The 21,898-nt window shown below is 43.5% G+C and overlaps 1 protein-coding gene across 1 annotated transcript; it reads left to right on the forward strand.

Annotated features, from left to right (window-relative positions):
- Window positions 1–6: 6 nt before the first annotated feature.
- Window positions 7–17,532, forward strand: LOC109913869. Its single transcript, XM_048616974.1, has 10 exons — window positions 7–164; window positions 2,705–2,974; window positions 5,813–5,944; window positions 6,131–6,235; window positions 8,492–8,578; window positions 9,646–9,765; window positions 14,018–14,104; window positions 15,127–15,228; window positions 16,307–16,386; window positions 17,081–17,532. The coding sequence occupies exons 1-10, from the start codon at window positions 71–73 to the stop codon at window positions 17,183–17,185; spliced, it is 1,182 nt and encodes a 393-aa protein (XP_048472931.1). The 5' UTR covers window positions 7–70; the 3' UTR covers window positions 17,186–17,532.
- Window positions 17,533–21,898: the final 4,366 nt, after the last annotated feature.

A 21,898-nucleotide genomic window follows, 5' to 3' on the forward strand; every position in this document is an offset into this window, starting at 1 on the left:
AAATTCCCCAGTACAGAAACCAAATAAACACTTCAAATCCCGTTTACGTTTTAATGCATCCAGTGGATCAATGATGGTAGACAGTCTAAAACTCGGTGACCAAGGAGTTTATACCATCACGGTGAATGGTAACTGGAAGAGGAGCATGGATCTGAAACTCATTGGTGAGCGATTTCAATACTTTATCACTTTGAAAATGACGTACATTTCAAATCGTGAAACAGTTTACAGCTTAAGAACTCTGTCGCTGAATTGGGACGGGAATAAGCCATTCAGCCCCACTAATCTAATCTACCATTCCATGGTTGATCTGTACCTGGTTTCCATTGACCTGCTTCGTGCCTTTCTGCCAGCTCCATGACCCAGCAGGAAACCTATTGATCTCGTCTGGAAAATTTCAATTGACCCCAGCAGTCAATTCCACGATTCTTCCTATGGTGGTATTGGGAGGGGCGAATAGTTAAATGATTTGTGTGTAAAATGGTCCAGCTCTCGTTTTTAAGATTATTCCATCTTGTTCTGGGTTGTTCCATCAAGCAAACGTATACTGCTTGTCTTCATTCAAGATTAAACTAAAACTACTGATCAAGATGGAAGAAAGAAATGACAGAAATTGACCTTCAGCTTCTGTTGTCGTGCTGTATCTGTCATTCCGTCATTGTGGAATTCCTTGGGAATTGTGACCTATGATCTGTTGCCCTACTGGTCACCATAGTCCTGGAGGCTGCTCTCTCATTGAGACAGAGATGAGTTTTACCTGAGGGTCACCACAAGGTTGAAAATGTGGGATCTTCACGGTGACCTTAGCTAAGTATGAGAATTGAACCCACACCCATTGGCATTGCTCTGCATTACAGACCTGTATTGGTAGGGAGTTAGTTAGCTCAGTTGGCTGGGCAGCTGTTTTGAGTGCAGAGTGTGCTAACAGTCTGAGTTCATTATGAAGGCCCCATGTTCTTGACCTCATCCCTCTCTGTGGCGTGGCGATCCTCAGATTAAACCACTACCAGTCCATGACTCATGCACTGGAATGCATCAGACATCATTCTTCATCGAAGTAATATTCTATGTTGTGATTTTTTTTTATTAGTCATCTGGCTTGTAAGAATACCAGTGTCAGCACTCTTCAGAATGTAAACCATCCCAGCAGTACGGATCCCAATTTTCCCGGAATTAGCCGGCACTTTTCCCGAACTGTTCTTTGAACCACACATTCACCTGTCTAATCTTATCCATCCTGTTGCCAATTTGCACGTGGCTCAGGCAGTAATCCAGAGATTATTACTTTTAAGATTCTGCTTTTTAAATTGGCATTTAGTGTCTCACATTATCTCATCAGAACCTGTTTCCTGACTCTGGTGCACGTCGGTACTAACAATACTGGATCCTTCCCACCTCACTGCAAATTCTCCCGCCTAGAGCGTCCCGAATCCTGGCACTGGACGGACAACACGGTGATTCGGACTTGCTGAGGCGGACAGTGTCCGTCCCCCCTCACTAAACTGTCCCCTATATCACTACACTCCTTATACCACCCCCTCGACTTGAATGGCTCCCTGCAGCATGGTGCCGTGGCCAGTGAGCACATTCACTCTGCAGCCTTAACTCTCATCCTCAAACCTGTGGGGCCATTATAAAGGCTGAGGGTCCTGTGCTGCTACCCCCTGGGACCCCCTTTACCTGCCTCACTTGTTCCTGACCACTGACCGAATCAGGCCATCCCATCGTTTGGCGTGTGACTACCTCCTGAAATAAAGTGTCCAGGTAACATTCCCCTCCACCTTGATGTACTCCAATGTCTGCAACTTGATGTCCAGCTCGATATCTCTGATCTGAAGTCCCTGTAAACCCCAAGCCCTTACTGCGGATATGTTTCCCCTGGGAGACACTGGAATCCAGAAACCCCCACAGGGTGTAACTGCGGCTCATTGCCTGCCCTCTCTCCTTTGTGTTCATTAATTAGTAATTGCTAATTTGTTCATTTATAACTAATACAGCCTCTGCCTCCCTCAGCGCTGCCATTAAACAGACACTTGAAGGGAATGGGTGAAGAAAGAGGAGGTGGATAGTATTAGGATTGAGGTTAACCATTCACCCATTTTGGGGATTTCAGACCGAGATGTTCGCAAGTGACGTTGGTGTAATATATCTTGAAAATGTTCCCGATGAGTTAAGTACAAAGTGCAATTGGGCTAAGAAAAAGAGGTTGGAACTCTGTCAATGCCTCAGGAGAAGCTGCAAAAAGCGAAAAACCCTCGTGTATGGTGTTAATATCACAGTCCGCCTAATGTTCTAAGGATATGGGTTCAAACCCCACCATGGTAAATGATGAATCTTTGTCCTGCTTGTAAAAGCATGAGAGGGCATCCATTCAAAGTGATGTGCAAAAGAAGCACAACAGTGATGTGAGGAGGAAAAAAAAACTTTGGGTGAAAGGGCAGGAGACTGGCAAGGGGAATGTTAGTTGAGAGTGGAGCGAGAGAAAGCGATGTCTGCAGCTTGCCATCCAGCCGAGCCGAACCAAGGGGAAAGTGGGCAGTGTTACAGAGGTGGAGGTGTAGATAGCCTTTGTGATAGGATCAGAGGTTCATCTCTACTCCAAAGCCAACTGAGCTATATGTGAAAGACAGAGCAGTTATTAAGCATACTAGCAGACTGCGAAGTAATAATACTGTAATAATACTTGTTTCTTTTACCTCTTCAGAACCACTGTCAGAACCTTCGATTGTCAATAATAGTACCTGTGTGGATACTGCCATTCAACTCATTTGCCAGGTCTCTGGGGGGAAAGAGAGCTCTATTCTGTGGTGGAAAGACAACAAGATGTTAACGAGTAGTCAATATTATCAGTTAGTGCAAAACAACAGCACATTGATTATTTCTGAAGCACAAGTATCAGACTGCGGGACCTATATTTGTACTGTAGAAAACCCTGTTAGCCAGAAGAATACGTCATATTCTCTCACGCTTCGTGGTGAGTCATGCCACTTGTTGACTTATCTTTTTTTTTCAAAGTAATATTTTGCTGATCTCGTTTCCCTTCAATTTTTAGCTTTGTGTATTTTCACCTTCACCTTTGAACTAGGAGAATATTTTACCAGAAAAGATGGTTGATGAGCATGGCAGATGTTTAAGAAAATAGTTTGTGATGGGTCCATGAGGAAGAAGCATTCTGGAAAGGGGAAAAACCATGGTTAACCAGTGAAGTTAAGGATTGTATCAAATTAAAAACAAAAACATTCATTGTGGCAAAGATTAGTGGTAAACCAGAGGTTGGGGAGAGTTTTAAAAGCCAACAGAAGGTGATCAAAAAGAATGGAGAAAATAAACTATAAGGATAAGCTACAAAATAATATAAAAACACACAGCAAGAGCTTCTTTAGTTATCTAAAAAGGAAGAGAGAGGGCAGAATGAGCATGGTGGCCTTAGAAAACAAAGCAGGAGAAACCAATAAATGACAGAATCAAATAAATACTTTGCATCTGTCTTCATGGTGGAGGATATTAATGACAATTACTTCCAAAAATAATCATGGGCTAAATTTGGTGGTCTGGGGGGGAAGAAATGAAAATAGTAATTATCACTAGAGAGAGCAGACTAGGAAAATTAATGGCACTAATAACCAATAAATCTACTGAACCAAATGGTTTGCATGCAAAGATGCTAAAGGAATAGTGGATACCCTGGTAGGAATCTTCCAATAATCCTAAGATAATGGAAAAATTCAAGGAGTTTGGAAAACTATCAATGTATCACTTTATTCAAAAAGAGAGAGAGTAAAAACAGGTAACTTTAGGCCAGTTAGCTTAATATCTATCATGGAAAATTTTAGTGACTATTACAAAGGATTTAATGGAGTCTTTATTAATGTACAATATAATCAAGTAGAGTCTGTATAGCTTCATAAAAGGGTAAGTCACCACAGTGCCAGAGGACTCATGAGAGAGAGATGACAGGTTGTGGTTTAACATGAGGGTCACCACAGACAAGGAGCAAGATTCAGAAGGCAGGATCTTCATGGTAATCTCAGCCAGTTCAAGAATTGGACCTACACTTGGCATTACCAAACCAGCCTGTCTAGCCAACTGAGCTAACCTGATGTGGGAAGTGTGAAATACCAAATGAAAGTCCTTTGATTTACTTTTCTGATTGTGGAATCTCTGTTCAATTTTGTGACAGTGTGGAACATAATTTGCACTGCATCTGAAGTATATGATACCAGCGTTAAATATGTGAAGCAAGTGCAGTTTTATAATCTATCACATAATGCCTTGAATAAGAGCAATTATATTGAAAAATGTACCCATTGGGAATTTGTAATCTGGTGTGAAAGTGCAGGAGGGAATGGTGAGGGATTTCGGAAGATTTTAGGTAGAAGGTATTTGCTTTCCTGAGTGGTTTTGGAATAGTGAGATGAGAGCATATCCTAATGGTACCGTGTGTGGTCCAGGCAGATCTAGTGGTGAATAGGAAAGTCCCAATTATCCACCACATCTGATCAAGTCTGTGTCCCATTGATTTACAAAGGAGTGTAAATGCTTGTCCTTCCAAATCTAATCACCTTCGAGCGTTTGCGATGAAGTTGCACCAGTCTTTCATCCCACTTGATTGTTTCTGTCCTCCAGAAGTCTATACTACTTTGGCTTGCTATTTACTCACGTCAGCCTAGTTTTGTGCCAACAGCAAATGTCTATATTGTGCTCCTAACGCCAATTCAAACCACCCATTTACAGCTCGGAGCCAGTGCCAAACAAAGCCAGTTGCCTTAAGTGCTTAGTTTCCTGTCAACTATCTAATTTTGTACTTACTCATATTAGGAGGAGTAATCTTCAACGGCAGGATTTGAGGAAGGGAAATGAACGAGAAGCAAAAAGATTTCAGGGCGCAACTCCAGAGCATGGGGGTGTGCATATGGCTGAAAGTACCTTGGAAGGAAAACACAGTGAGAGGTTTGAAAAGCGGGATGACAATGTTACATTGAAGACATTGTAGGATGTTCAGCAATGTAAATCAGTGAGGACAAGGGTGGTAGGGCAGAGGAAGTTGGCAAAGGATCGCATGCAACTGACAGATTTTCAGATGGGCCGACCTTTAGAATGGACAGACAGTGGCAGATGGGTGAGGAAAAGGTGGTGTAGGCAGGGTTGTTGAATATTTTTAAGAGGGAAGTAGATGGATTCCGGTTAGGCAGGAGAATTAAAGGTTATCGCGCGTGGATGGCAATGTGGAATTTGGAACACAAACAGATCAACCATGATCTTATTGAACAGCAGAGCAGGTTCAAAGGGCTGAATGGCCCACTCCTGCTCGTAATTCCAATGCTTGTACCTATAAGGTTTGGAATAGTCGAACCTGGAAGTGAGGGGGGTTAAAAGGTCAGTATTTGAGTTGGGCTGAAGTCAGGGCGAGGTGGAGAGCAAATGAAGGCAGTATGTATGATAGGATTGCGGGGTTGGGACTTTGAACCTATTTTCAGGAATGTGATATGTTTAAAGACAATGCGGGAGATTGGCACAGCGGCTCAGTACATTACATAATATCATTACAATAGCATAATGTGAAGCAATAATGTTGTCTACTTCTCAGACCTGTTTAGTGATGTTCAGAACCACTTGCTCACATTAATGTTGCCTGTAACTGATAACTAGCTTGTCTGGTGTTTGTCTTGTATACGTGCAGCAGGAAGTGTACTTTTTTAAAAACTCAGAAGAGATTGTTTACTATCTTTAAAAGGTGGAAGAAGTTCCTGTTTGTATTTTTAAAATCTGATGTGGCTCACACGATGACTTTCTTGTAAAATTTCTACTTCAGGCCTGACACATCTGCACCGTAGCATTTTGGCATTTTCTGTTGCGGCATTGGTCACTGCCGGTGTCATACTGATCACTGCTGTTGCAACCCGTTTGGATAAAATCTTGTATGTGAGCAAGGACGGTAAAACATGTAAGTGAAAATTGTTTTTGCTGAAGGTTCAAAACTTAGAACTTAATTTTGCAGATCCTGCAAAACTTTGAAAAATGATGCCCATGTCATGTTAAATATTGAGCCTCAATTCTCGGAATCAACCCTTTGATTGCATGAACGTTCTCTGCTCGAGTATTGTTGATATCAATTTGCGTATTTTCCCAGGGCTCCTGTTTATTCGAGAGAAGACGCGGCATTTGTTGAAGTTTGCACCAGTGTTTTCGCTCCTTTTCTTTTCCATTGCATGCGTATGTTGGATACTGACTGAAGGTAGCGTATGTTCACTCACTGTTACTTTTCTCATTTCTTAGTAACTGCATTTCCAGTATTCTTCAGAAATGCTGGACTGGGTGTTAGGGGACACAGTGGTCACCAGATAAAAGTTAGGCAGTGCTTGGTGAGGGAAGTTGGGAAAATCTACCTACAATATCGCTGGCTGTTCCTCAGGAAGCAGCATTAATGGCCTTGAGGAGAGACTTCTGCTCTTATCGCAGAGAGCAGCTGTCCAATTCAGTCGCTGGCAGCTCCACTCCAGAATGCAGCCCAAACTCCAGGCAGTCCACAAAGAAGAGGAGCCCAAGGATTCGGGATTGATGGGTAACTCCGGGGTATTGCCAGGGCAGACCCCAGTGAGGGAGGTCAGGGTGGTGGGGGGATGATTTGCGAGGCTGGGGTGAGGGCAAAAGGAACTTTCAGGAGCAGAATTCCTCCCGAAAAGGTAGTCTGCCTGTGTCCCGCCCTCACAACTAAAGCTACAGGGCTACCTGCTGAGCAAGGGCCTTCCCTTGTTGTGGGTAAAACAAAAATGGCAGCGATGGGCTGAGGACCACAGACCAGCTGCCAGGGGGAAGGAGGGCCGTCTGATGCCCGATAGGGATTAGATAACAGAAAAGACACCAAGCTGGCGTCAAAGCAGAAAACAGAAGTGGATCGGAAGCCGGCATGGTGGCACAGAAGTTAGCACTGGACGGGTTCGATTCCCGCCTCAGGTGACTGTCTGTGTAGAGTTTGCACGTTGTCCCAGTGTCTGCGTGGGTTTCCTCCGGGTGCTCCGGTTTCCTCCCACAGTCGAAAGCTGTGTGGGTTGGGGTGGATTGGCCATGCTAAATTACCCATAGTGCCCAGGGCTGTGCAGGCCAAATGGTTTAGCCGTGGGAAATGTGCGCTTAAGGGGATAGGGTGGGGGTACTGAATGGGTTGGTCTTCGGAGGGTCGGTGCAGACGCAGTGGGCTGAATGTCATCTTGCCACGCTGTAGGGATTCGATGATTCTAAGAACAGTGACAAGGTCTAGCTGAGAGTGAAAAATAATGGAGGGCCATTTTCTGACAGCACTGCACCCCATCAAATTGACTGCCAGCCATGAGAGTGTGGTTTGTGGACGGGATGGGGTGCCTTAGTAATTGTCTTCCATATTTGTAGATAATATTGAGAGCTGCGACTTCTCTAAAGATGCTTCTTGCATTTTTAAATGCACCTTCGCAATACCAGGTGGTTCCCAGCTCATGCATTATTTTTTTCTTTGCTTGAAGTACAGTCTGGATCCGAGCAGCATGCGATCACCAGCATTACTGAAAGATAAGCAACTTACTGTCGCTGCCTTTGAAATTTGGCATTCTTGCATGTGTCCTGATGAGTGCAGAATGAAATGGCTCAATGGCATGTCCCTTTTCTTTTAATTCAGGCCAGCATTTATTGCCCATCCCTAATTGCCCAGAGGGCAGTTAAGAATTAATCACATTGCTGTGGGTCTGGAGTCACATGTATGCCAGACCAGGTAAGGATGGCAGTTTCCTTCCCTAAAGGGCATTAGTGAACCAGTTGTTTTTTTTTACAACAATTCGTCTCTTACTTCCAGATATTTGTTGAATTTAGATTCCACCATCTGTCACAGTGCGATTCGAGCTCTGGACCCAGAACATTACCTGGGTCTCTGTATTAACAGTCCAGCAATAATAGGACTACACCATTGTCTCCCCTGTTTCTTAGTAACGTTCAAGTTCTGTGCTACCAAGTAACTATCTGGTCTTCCTACGAAACGGGGTCCTTTTACCTTTAACTGAGATGGAGTAAGGAACCTTGACTCTACACCTCATTCTAAAGAGAGCCCCTTCATTTGTGAAATGCTGTCTCAATGCTGCGCTGAATTGGGACCTTAGATTATTTGCTCGCCTCTCTGAAACGGAACGTCGGTCTCAGATCCTCGCTCTTTGGGTTACTGTTTCTGCTAAATACCAGGCAGACTGTACCATACATCCATGAGGGAGGCTGCCTGAATTTCCGTCCATTAACTGAAATAGATGGAGAATGGAATGGATTCTCACAGGACTGTGCCCTGACCCATCCAGCTTTCCTGGACTCAGAACACCTGAGCGATCCAGCAAGAGGAAGTCTTCCCTGTACATTTCTTCACCAATTTGCATTCCCCAGCGGCACAGCTGGAGGCAGACAGATCAGGATTTGTGTGTGTGTGTGTGTATAATTTTCGATGTTGCTCTCTGACTCCTTCTGTTTTATTTGTTCACAGTTTGCCTAGACATGCCCCATACGCTGACTTCACTGAGTCAATTCATTGCAAATACAATCCCAATTGTGCATATAATAGGACATGCTGGTAAGTGTTCAATTGTAAAGTCATAGCCCAGAAACGGTTTCTGAAAGCAGCAACCCACAAAGTATCTTGTAATCGGAAGAGCCGATCACAGCCATAGGTTATATAACCTGCCGCTGAATGAAGAGAGAAAGGGATCATCAGGAAATCCTCTACTTTGAGAATTGTTTGAGCACGGATTGCTCTGTCATAGGGATTTTTAAAAACAACATTTACATTCAGAAGATATGAGTGTTGCTGCCAGCATTTATTTCCCATGAGAAGGTTGTATTGAGTTACCTTTTTGAAACTACCACATTCCATTTAGGAGAATGATATCATCCTCTTCTTCTTAAGGCAGGGACCATTGCGTCTTTTCAAGGAGAGAACAGAGCCTTGTGATTAGGCTTAGGATTACTCTCGCAACATACCCTCACAAACCCAATGGGCCAAGTGACTTCCTTCTCCTCTTTCAAAACTTGAAGTCAAGTTAAACAGCCACTGATTGGGCACTGTAACAGAAACACAAACTAACAGTGAAAGGGAACTTAGAATGGACGAACTTGAAGCTTAGTAAATCAATATACCGTGTCAGGGGTCAGCCCACCATGGAGGCCCCTGGTCTCGAAAGGCTCCACATGCTCCCTCTTCATGGACAATTGAGCATGGACATGTAAACAGCAAAATGGGGGCAGTCAGTCCAGTATAGTGATCTCCATAGCCCACTGCCTGGACTGGGTCCATACTTACACTTTGATCTTTGACCTTCCAATCTCCCCACAGTCTACTTACATGGGGTGCCTGTGGATCAGGAGCGTGGTGCCAAACTCAGGGGCAGCCCCTTCCAAAAAACTTAGGAGGGGTTTCAAGCGAGAACATTCAACAGAAATGTGGAAAACCATTTCACCCCAGGCCACAAAAACTACATGTGGCCTGGCAGTCCTGTATTTATTAGTGACTGTATCCTTTCCTGCAAAAATATATGGGTCTGTAAGTTAAGAATTGCCCGAAGGTACATCCAGTTTTCATATTTATCCCTTTATTAACCTATGACTGTGTAATTTTGTTCATTTTTTGTGATCTTTTAATAGGGCCTTCTGGAATCAATGTTGTTCTGTCAATGTCTTGGCTCCTCCATCTCACAGTAGTACTTTCAAATTGTCGTTTCATCTGTGACAAACCCATGTTAAACAAGATTATCTCGAACAAGTGTAAGTTGACAATTGTTGTTAATCTCACTCTTATCCAAACCTTTCCCAATGTTAACAGCCTTAATTAAATTTTCGCTGGCAACCTCCGCTCCAGTTAGACAGTCCCATTAATTTTAGCCCACTATATTATATCCTCATTACAGGAAAGATGTGGAAGCTTTAGAGAGGGTGCAGAGGAGATTTACCAGGATGCTGCCTGGACTGGAGGGCAGGTTTTATGAGAAAAGGTTGAGGGAGCTAGGGCTTTTTTCATTGGAGCGAAGAAAGTTGGAGAGGTGACTTGATCGAGGTGTACAAGATGATGAGAGGCATAGATATAGTGGATAGCCAGAGACTTTTCCCAGGGTGAAAATTACTATTACGAGGGGGCATAATTTTAAGGTGATTGGAGGAAGGTATAGGGGAGATGTCAGAGGTAAGTTCTTCACACAGAGAGTGGTGGGTGCGTGGAATGCGCTGCAGGCGGTGGTAGTGGAGTCAGATACTTTAGAGACTTTTAAGCGACTCTTGGATAGGCACATGGAGGATAGTAAAATGTAGGGTATGCAGGGTAGATTGATTTTAGTAGGATAATAGGTTGGCACAACATCGTGGGCCGAAGGGCCTGTACTGTGCTGTTCTATGTTTCTATGTTACAATATAGAATGGTGACTTGAATGCTTCTCCTTTGAGACGTATCATCATTATGCAGCTGGCTGCTGTCCCTCCCAAAGTCAGTAGACATGTTGGTGGCCGTGTCTCCAAGCAGATCATTTTAGTCACGGCATGACTGAGGCAGTGAGCTGTCACAAACTTTATTTTTGGCTTTCCACCCATTTTCAAGCTACCATTGTTTCACTTGTGAGCGAAATGGGGCAGGATAGCTGCAGTTCATGCTGTCATCGCTCATTTTACATTAAGGTTGTGTTACAACAGAGGAAATGGCCGAACCGCTCTGATAATTAAATTAAAACCCACGCCCCAATCTGTTATGATAGGAGTAGGGGCTCGCCTCTAATAAGCGCCCCCCGAAACCCCCAGAGAAGCTCGCCTTTCCCCTCGTAATCTATTAAAAGTGTGGTTAAAAGAAAGAAAATCCCTGATCTCCACTTTACAAGTAACAAGAAACAATTTATTTCCCAACAATGAACAAATTAACAAAATTACTAACAAACTGACAATTCCCTCTCAGACTACTAACTACTCCCTAACTGGTCTACATTCTACTGGAATGCTGTTTAAATAAAGACAAGTCCCACTAAAAGAAACCCAATGTATAGGAAGCAATAAATTCTAACTTAATTTCCCCAATTTCACACAGACTGTCTTCTGGAATATTCTGTCTTCTCTGGTCTCTTCACAAACACTTTTCTTCCACTAATTCTGCTGTTAGGGATGTTTCATCTCTATAATTTAGTTAATGAGGACTTTGAGCTAAAATACTATGGTATCCTTGATTAATTAGTCGGGCTTTCGCTGAGCGCTGAATGGTGCTAACTCTGGCAGTTGGCCGATGGCTCCCTCTTTCAGCTGGCAGTTAGCTCTCCCCAATTTTCCAAATGCCCTTGTCTAATATATCTGTAATGACATAATCAAATTCTTATAATATGATTGGTTTCAGGTTGTCAACACCATCAGATTTAAATTCAATTGGCTTTCTGTATCTAGGTGCTTCTTTCAAATTAATTGGCCAAATTCAAACTTGTTGTCTTGGAAGAAATGCTGCTTGGCTGTTCTAAACAAAATGTTTCCATTTGGGCACTCTCTGTGCACACGTTTTTCTAAACTTCCAAGCACAAGACAAAGCACTAGCTCTTAAAGGGGCCATGACACTCTTTTCTTCACAATCATTTTTACCAACAAATTCTAACTTCCGAACTTCCAATTCATGAATACTCTACCCAACTTTGTCACAGTTGGGACTAGCCAACATGCAGGAGCGGCAAGCCGGGAATGTAAATCCGCCAGAGTGTCTCCGAAAAGTTCAGGAAGCCCTTCCTGTCATTAGTCAGGTCAGCATGTGGCGGTCTATCTCTGAGAAACAGGCTGCTAAACCCACTGCTTCTGAAGGATTGACTATGCCTTTGACTCGAACGCCTGTTTCCAACATGCAGGTGCTCCCAGCGTTGGAGATTCATCACAAAGAGTCTAAAGCAATGGGTGTCTAAAGGAATTTGTATATCGACAGCTCCTGGAATGACCTATTGCTGGAAGAGGTCTCCATCTGTGTGAAGTCAACGCTGATTGAGATAAATAAGCTAGCAGAATCGTAGAAACCATACTGTGTGGAAGGGGGCCATTTGGCCCATTGAGTCCAGACTGAGTCTCCGACAAGCGTCCCAGCCAGAGCCACCTTATCCCTGTAACCCCACATTTCCCATGGCTAACCCACCTAGCCTGCACATCCCTGGATACTATGGGCAATTTAGCATGGTCAATCCAACTGACCTGCACATCTTTGGACTGTGGGAGGTAACTGGAGCACCCGGAGGAAACCAATGCAGATGCAGGGAGAATATGCAAACTCCACACAGATAGTTGCCCAAGGGTGAAATTGAACCCTAGTCCCTGGCACTGTGAGGCAGCAGTGCTAACCACTGAGCCACGATGCTACCCCAGCAAGTGAAGTAAGATCAGAGTAGGAATCTGGAGTTAAGGTATGGGGTTCATCATCACAGAATCGAAGAATTTTTATACTGCAGAGGTGGGTATTCAGCCCATCATACCTGCACCAGCTCTATTATCTAACCTGACTATATTATTTCTCTCCAATTCTCCCCATATCCCCTCATATCATTGCTGTCGATTATTGCTATAATAAGACCATAGCAGTTGTAAGCTATTCAGTCACAGAGTCATACAGCATGGAAACAGACCCTTCAGTCCAGTGAGTCCATGGCTATCATAATCCCAAACTAAACTGATCCCACCTGCCTACTCCTGGCCCATATCACTCCAAAGTTTTCCTATTTGTGTACTTATCCAAGTGTCTTTTAAACTTTGTAACTGTGCCCACGTTCACCACCTCCTCAGGAAGTTCATTCCACATGCGAACCATATGTACGACTGGCCCGACAAGCATTGTATATAGTTCCTTGAAAGTGGCGTTACGTGTAGATAGGGTGGTGAGGATGGCATTTGGCATGCTTGCTTTCATTGGTCAGAGCATTGGATTTGGGAATTGGGACATCATGTTGCGATTATACAGGATGTTAGTGAGGCCACTTTTGGAGTACTGCATCCAGCTCTGGTTGCCCTGCTATATTAAATTGAAAAGAGTGTAGAACAGATTTAGAAGGATGTTACTGGGACTTGAGTTGTAAGGAGATCCTGGATAGGCTAGGATTTATTTCCCTGGAGCATTGGAGATTGAGGGGTGAGCTTATAGAGGATTATAAAATCACGAGGTCCATTAATAAGGTGAATAGCAAAGGTCTTTTCCCCAGGGTAGGGAAGCTCAAAACTAGACGGCATAGGTTTAAGGTGAGAGGGGAAAGATTTAAAAGGGACCTTAGTGGCAATGTTTTCATGCACAGGGTGGTGTGTATGTGGAATGAGCTGCCAGAGGAAGTAGTGGAGGCAAGTACAATTACAATCTTTAAAAGGCATCTGAATGGGTATATGAGTAGGAAGGGTTTAGAGGTATGGGCCAAACATAGACAAATGGGACTAGTTTAATCTGGGAAGCCTGGTCGGCATGGATGATTTGGACCAAAGGGCCTGTTTCCTTGCTGTATGACTCCAAACAAATGGCCTGAGGTATATTTGAGGGGTAAATAATAGCCAGGATAGCAGCAAGTTCACCTGCTCTTCATAAAGGAAAGCCATTCAAATGAATGGAAGCAAAGCATTCCAGTCAATCATCTAATCCTAAAGACAGCATCTCTGACAGTACAGCGCTCCTGCAGTACTGCACTGAAATGCTTTCTTAGATTACATGTTCCGTCTCTGGAGCAGGGCTTGAACTTATGCCTTTGGGTTCAATGTTCCTCTTTTTGCAATTGTTTGATCCACAGGGAACATAAGTACAGGTGAATAGCACACATCTATGGGAAGGAGGCCACATGATTTATCATATGGGCTCCGTTGTTCCTTCCTGCTAGATTTTATTGAATTCACACACTTAAATGATCTAATCATCACCAGGACAGCAGCAAATTCTCCGCTGTATTTCCTTGACCAGTTGCATTACTCAGGAGCACAGTTAGAGGCGGCTAGGATTTGTGTGTGTTTTTCTGTCTCTCAGCAAATCTCCTTTTTCACCTGTTCCCAGTTTGCCATGTTATCCTGAATGTCGCAGCTTCTGTCATCGCTGTGTTTGGGCCGAGTATCCTCATCAGAGAAGTAATGAAACAAACCGGTGAGTGCTGTCCGACAAAATTAATTAATGAATTCTGAAAGTAACATCCCATCAGGAGTTGTATCGTTAGGAGAGCTCACTGCTGAGTTATTTTGGCCGGTTTTCATTGAAACCCATCGAACTCCTAAGTTTTCAGTGCCATCTGCCCTTTGTTCAATTGCTTCAAATCTATTGCCCTCTCTCTACGTGGCCATTTCTCACAGTTACCCAGTTTTTCCACCCAGACGCAATGATTCCTATCTCAAACATGCCCTGTGACAAAATATTTCCATGCTTCAAAACCCTTCGTAAATAAGTTCTTCTAACCTTTACTTTCATTCTTGACTGACTTTTCTTTACTGAAAACCCATATTCATTGAAGGAAATATTTTCTGTATTTGTTCTATCCATCTCCTTAGAATGTCTACAAACTTTCTCATCTGTGATTTCCAACTGTCCATTCCTTGACACCTGATGGCCTTTAGTTTCTTCAGTAATTTTCTTCTAATCGCTCCATCAGTTTACTTGTAAAAGATCCCACATTATAATCTAATCTAGAATAAAATAGAACATCCTTTCGATTATCCTTTAACTGATTAAACCCAACACTTCCTCCAAATCACATTCTACTTGAGGGTAGCACGGTGGCTCAGTGGTTAGCACTGCTGCCTCACAACACCAGGGACCAAGGTTCAATCCCACCTTTGGGTGACTGTCTGTGTGGAGTTTGCACATTCTCCCCATGTCCATGTGGGTTTCCTCCCATGATCCAAAGTATGCCAGTTAAGTGGGTTGGCAATGCTAAATTGCCCATAGTGTGTGGGAAGTGCTGGTTAGGTGGTTTAGCCATGGGAAATACAGATAGAGTGCTGGGTGGGCTGCTCTTCAAAGTGTCATTATGGGCTGAAGGGCCTGCTCCCACACTGTAGTGATTCTACTTAATGTGGCTGGCTATAATACATTATGATTGTCTGCAGTGAAGCTTTTAATTGTCATGATTAGAATTTCAATTTAGCTATTGACATGATGATCTCTATTCACAGATAGTGATTGTGGCTCAGCAGCCATACTGCGATCAACTATAATTCCGACTGTGGTGATGACATTGGTTATTCTTGTTGTAACCTTTGTACCCTATAAAATATGTAAGTAATGGTGGGTGAAGTTGTTTCAGATCTACTCTTAATGGACATATATTGTTGTGAGCAGAAGCCTTGACTGGATTTTCCTCTTCATTCTCTCCTGACCATCTGCAGTGCAGATTGGGACATCCCAAACTCCTCACAGGATCCCTACGATGCGGAAACAGGCCATTCAGCCCATTGAGTTCACACCAACTGTTTGAAGAGCATCCCTCCCACACCCTGTTATCCCCGTAACCCTGCATTTCCCATGGTTAATCCGCCTAACCTGCACATCTTTGGACTCTGGGAGGAAACTGGAGCACCCAGACAGGGGGAGAATGTGTAAACTGCACACAGTCACCCAAGGCCGGAATTGAACCCGGGTTCCTGGCACTGTGAGGTAGCACTGCTAAGCACCGAGCCACCATGGCCCATAACCTTCCAACTAATTGATTAGAAACAGATTAGGAATTTACTGAAGTTGCCTAGTTTGTGTCAGGAACACTGAACTAGAGAATCTTGGTCAAGGCTGTTCAGTCATTCTGCATTCACTGGTGGTATTTTGTGAACCGTAGTACTGTCTTCTTTTTAGTACTGCTAGTTTTCTGTGTAATCGATGAGTTTACCTTAACTGCATGACGGTAATGACACCCTGCATTAAACAGATCAAGTGAAGTCACCATAGCCCTTCTGCGCTATCATTAGAGAGAGATGTCTGGTGATGGTTTAACCTGAGGGATCCATACCTCAGGTGAGGGGAGAGGTTGAGAGGAGGTTGAGGGTAACCTCAGCCTGTGTGGGATTCAAACCCATGCTGTTGGTGTCACTGTGCAGCCAACTGAGCTGACCAACCCCACCAGTTCCAAGGAAGGGTCACTGGACCTGAAAGTCTGCTTTCTGTCCACAGATGCTGTTGAGTTTCTAACAGCAACTTCCGTTTTTGTTTCTGATTTCCAGCATCCACAGTTCTTTCCATTTTTATAAAATTCAACCTATATTGTATTGAGGAAAACCCATTTGGACCGATCCAAATTTAATGAAAACCTTTGTTTAGTTAATCTTTACATCGATACAACTGATTGTGCATTCACATCAACAGACATCGAATGGAAAAAACAACCAATTGGAAATCCTCCTGCAAGTACGAGTTTTGGAGATTCTGATCAGCATCAATATACTGTAAGTATTAGACTTTACTAGAAATTAAAAGTTTGACAGGCAACTGCGCCCTGAATCTTTCATAAAAGCAGTGCAAATGCAAGATTCTCTTTTATTTTGCCATTTGCTTGGAGAGTCGAAAAAACCAGAATAACTATTGAGCTTACTAGGAACAGAGGTGTTTGATTCTAGGGATGTACAGATTACAAGAATTATCCCTCATAAACTATCCTCTCCATTAAGTGTTTAAAAGGAAAATCAAACCCTTGAGGCAAAGGGTACAAAGTGCAAACAATTAATTTTATATACAAGCATTTAATACTGGAAAAACATATTGCCAATTTTCCTTTCTGAATTGCAGTAGATGATCTCTTGAAAATAATGTAAATTTTCAAAAATAAAGGAAGAGGTGCTGTATTGAGATGGTTTGAAATGCTGTATTAAAACACCTGTATTGCAGTATGGTCCATAGTGAATATGTTTATTAATGTTAGATAGGGCAAACATTACTCCTTCTTAAAATATAACCTTGACAAATATATGTGGTTCACATCTCAAGGGGAAAAGAGCTCAGCTTAATTCTTCGATATAAAAAAATCAAACAAAATTCATGTGAAGAAGTTGGACCGGTAACTGATTTTACGTTTTTATGTGCTTAAGTAAACAAAAACGGTGTTCACAGACTTTAAATAAGTTTACTTTTAACTTGCTGTAGGAGCTGAAGAAAACACCCTCAAGTCCAGGACACACAGCTACCACTGAACGGGTGACTCAGGGATCACTGCTACCTGAGAAGAACAACATTAAACCTTGCGATTAAAGCACTACGTGAAATTTGTACTGTAAATACTGAGAAACTGAATTACTTGCAGCTCGTTTCAGGAAGGAAATCTGTATGTTTCCTTGGTCTGACCTAAATGTGACTCCAGACTGAGTCTGGACAATGTCTTGTTTTCATCAAGTCATCGAACAAGTGTGGACTCCAGCTAAAGCCTAACATTTCAAGAGCTTTCAAATTGCCAATTCTTGTTTGAATTTTTTGTACTGGATACTTCTTTTAATACTTTATACCTGTACTTGTGTGTGTTTCATGTCACATTTTATTATTTTTCTCTGGATTACTAGGTAATAAAATTCTTCATTCTGCCTATCAGGAAGAATTTAGAATTGGCGCCTACATTTTGATTTAGTAAACTATGTTTTAATTTAAGTATGACATAGTTTTGTGCTAAAAAGAATTTAAAATCTATGTTGTGGTTGACTGAAGGGGTTAAAAAGAAGGGGAGGTAATTCGCCCGATTGAAGCAAAATATCAATCTCTGATCGTTCTGGTTAGGAACGCTTGGTAGGCCATTCAGCCCATCATGCCTGCTTCTCTCCACCATTCAATTAGATCATCACTGATCACCTACCTCAGTGCCACTTTCCTGCACTATCTCTATATCCCTTTATGCCATTAGCCTCCAGAAATCCATCGATTTCTCTCCAGAAAGCGCTCAATGATTGATCTTCTGCAGGGGTGAGAGAATCACAAAGATTCCCAGCCCTTAGAATTGAAGAAATTTCTCCTCCTATCAGTCTCAAATAGATTACCTCTTTGTTATTCTCTCCATTCCTGTTAGACTCACCAGTCAGGGAAAACATCTGTCAAGTACTATAAGGATTCTGTAAGTTTTCATGAGATCACCTCTTAGCCTTTGAAACCCAATGGAATACAGATCCGACTTCCTCTGCCTTATCTCAAAAGCCAATGCCATTTTCTAGCGATTGATTTGGTCAACCTCTGTTGTGCTCTCTCTTCCTCTTTGATAGTTATTGCCTTGCTTAGATAAGGAGACCCACACTGTACACAATACTCCAAAAGCGTTCTTACCAAGGATTTTTCAGAAGGCAATTGGAATGTTATCCTTTATTCTGAGAGGAATTAAATGTAAAAGTAAGGATGAGGGTGAGGGGAGGGGTGAGTCGAAGAGATGGTAAAGGTATGCAAAAGAAAATCCAGGATCCACGCATCTTGGTCAAAGGCACCAAAGCCTCATCCTGCTCCACGGATAGCAGACTCACACCCACACTCACTGACATCTGACTCGTGCCTGCCTCTCTGCATCAACATGGTACATCGCCAATCCATTGACAACACACTTCTGCACTGTCTAGCTGCACTTTGGGGCACACTGGCACTTATTATTGCAAGGATACTGCATGCACAAGGCGGACAATTGGATTGGACTCGACTGCATCTCTCAATTGTTTGCACGCTCTCAGCGCTCACTCACTTTGTTTGCCTTGATGTTCACTTCATTCCTGCATTTGACTTTTTAGCGCAGTCACAATGCCAGGCAGTTGGTCATCATGTCAGGTAGTCATCCGTTAAGGAGGTGTGGATACGTTACTGGGCATCGCGCTCCCATATTTCATACCTACACCATGTGCCAACAGCCTGTGTGGCAAACACATGGCATGTCTATCCACCAAATGGCCCTGGCTCAAAGTCGGAGGGGAGTTACGATCAGTGATGTCAAGGGAGACATCTTTCAGTCAGGGGGGTTCCGAAACATCAAGCAAGTCAAGGGGTAGCGTCTGATATCAGTCCAGAGGCTTGGGGATGATCCATCCGCTGCTCTGCGTGGTTAGGGCAACAATCCTCTCCATATTGGTCACAAGGAGCCAAATCTCGGGCAGCCCACCATCCGTCTCGGCTCTTTCTACCCTGTTGTGGGCTGTTTTCCTGAGGAATGAGAGAAAGGGAGGGAATGAATTCAATAAAAGTGGGTGGCAGAGCTGTTATTCTTGGTGCAGGTGGGGAAAGGTAGGTAGAAGGTATTCAGGGTGAGTGACATAGGAGGCTTGGGGTGGGTGAGACAAAGTGAGGGGCGATCTTACATGTAACAATGAGAGGCATTAGAGCACAAGTTGAGGTGGAAGGTGTGCGCAGCAGCACATACAGAGCAGGTGAGAGGTGCCAGAGAGAATATGGGGACACTTACCCTAACAGAGCAGAGAAGGACAACCTCAGAGAATACAGGAAGGGTCTGATGGTGTGGCCTTCTCTAGTGCTCCTGGGGGAGGAAGAAGTCCCTCCTGTGCAAAATTCCATCTCCCGGCACTTCCAGGTCACTGCCCACAACGTGGGACATTAATTGTTTTGTCCAGGGCAAATATTACAAGCACAATGTACAGGACAGTTCTGGACCCAGTGCTCGACCGGGTGCACAGTGGCCTTTTTCTGCACCCAGGGTATCCAGAGATATTCCAGAAATGGTGAGTAGTTCTGGTTACATGAAGAGGAAGAATCAGGCTAGCATCGGATGAGAGAGTTGCCATAGATGTGGTGTCGGTCATCAATCAGGTGAGTTTGGGATGAAAATAAAACCTGCTAGGCCTCATGGAGAGACAACCTCCATGAAACTTGATGAAATTGACGCTCAGGCAAAATATTGTAAGATCCCTTATGTGTTCTTAGACTTGCACTTGCCCAGGCAAATGGAGAGTATTCCATCATATTCCTGGTTTGTAGATGGTGCACGGGCTTTGGGGAGACAGAATATGAGTTACTCACCACAGAACACCCAGCCTCCAACCTGCTCTTGTAGCAATAGGATTTATATGGCTGGCCCAGTTCAATGTCTGGTCGTAGGTAACCTTCAGCATGTTGATCATGAAGGAAGTCAGCAATGGGAGTGTCAATGAATGTCAAGACTGATGGTTAGATTCTCTCTTGTTGGAGATGGTCATTGCCTGGAACTGTGTGTCACAAATATTATTTAAACACTTTATCAGCCCCCACCCAAATGTAGTCCAGACCTTGCTGGACTGGTTCAGCATCTGAGGAGTTGTGACAGTTCTGAATATTGTGCAATCTTCGGTGACCATGATGGGATGCATGGTCATTGACAAGCAGCTGAAGATGGTTGGACCCAGGACACTACCCTGGTGAACTCCTGAAAGATACCTAAGATCTGTGATGATTGACCTCAAACAACCACAACGATCTTCCTTTGTGCCAGGCATGATTCCAACCAACATAGAATCTTGATCCCATTCCCTCCTGTTTCACCGAAGGTCCTTGATGGCACTCTGGGTTGAATGCTAACTTCATGTCAAGAGCAGATGTTCTCACCTTACGTCTGGCAGAAAGGTATTTTTGACAATGTTTGGACTAAGGCTGTAATGAGGTCAGGAGCTAAGTGGCCCCAACTGTATCCAAACTGTCAGTTATTCCTTTACTGCTGCTGCTTCACAGCACTGTCAGCTAACGTTTCCATCAATTTCTCGATGATTAAGAGGAGAAAAATACATTGCAATTGGCCATATTGGATTTATACTACCTTTTCTGCACAGGGCACAACTGGGTAAATTTTCCACATTTTCAGGTTAATGCCTGTGTTATTTTCACCCTGGAATGTGCAAAGCTGTGTGACAGATGAGCCCAATGAGGAAGAAACATAAAGTTAGAATGAAACTGAACCATTAGCTTCCTGGTGAGGTGTATACACCTGGTTGTCTTTGACTTTCTTTGTTCTTCTATACAATCACACATGACTGGCTCCGTGATTATTATATGCATAAGCACAAAGACTGACAAAGTATCACACTGTTTTCAGCAAACAGATGGCATCAGGAATAAGAGAACAGAAGGTAGTGCCGAGAGTGAAAACTATAGAACCCCTACAGTGTGGAAACAGGCCCTTCTGCCCAACAAGTCCACACTAACCCTCAGAGTATTGCACCCAGACCCCATCCCCCTGTAACCCATTTAATCTACACATCCCTGAACAGTACGGGTAATTTAGCATGGCCAATCCACCTAGCTTGCACATCTTTGAACTGAGGAAGGAAACCAGAGCACCCAGAGGAAACCCACGCAGACACAGGGAGAATGTGCAAACTCCACACAGACAGTCACCTGAGAGTGGAATCAAACCCGGGTCCCTGGCGCTGTGAGGGCAGCAGTGCTAACCACTGAACCACCGTGCCGCTCAAATAGCTTCAGGTTCTATAAATTTGGAGAAAAATAACACTCTGTGTGACTGTCTGTACATTTAACTATGGCTGTGTATATCCCAAGGTGTAACTGTGTCATTATGTATATATGGATGTGAGTCCATGAACATGTAGATATGAGTTTGCATGATAGTCTGTGTGTGTGAATGTGAATCTGTGGGTTGCAGGCAGGAATATGAGTCTTTCTGTGCACAAATAGAGGCAAAACTCTTTGTGTAAATAACATTATAGTGTGAATCCGCCTATCTGCAATGGTTACAACATCAGGAAAAGCACACTGTAATCACTGAGGGGTCATAGAGTCAGCATAGGAGAGATGAGAGAATGTGGGAGATCTGACGGCCTGGGATTTGGAGGATCTGAGGGAGCATGAGACATATGAGGGGGAATGGGAGCTATGAGAGAACATGAGAAATATTAGGGTTATAGAGAATGAAAACGAATGGCATATATGAGGAGGAGAGAGATAGCAGGAACTGCAGATGCTGGAGAATCTGAGATAACAAGGTGTAGAGCTGGATGAACACAG

This window comes from Rhincodon typus, chromosome 35 (genome assembly GCF_021869965.1).
Source record: "Rhincodon typus isolate 14 chromosome 35, sRhiTyp1.1, whole genome shotgun sequence".
Taxonomy (NCBI): Eukaryota; Metazoa; Chordata; class Chondrichthyes; order Orectolobiformes; family Rhincodontidae; genus Rhincodon; species Rhincodon typus.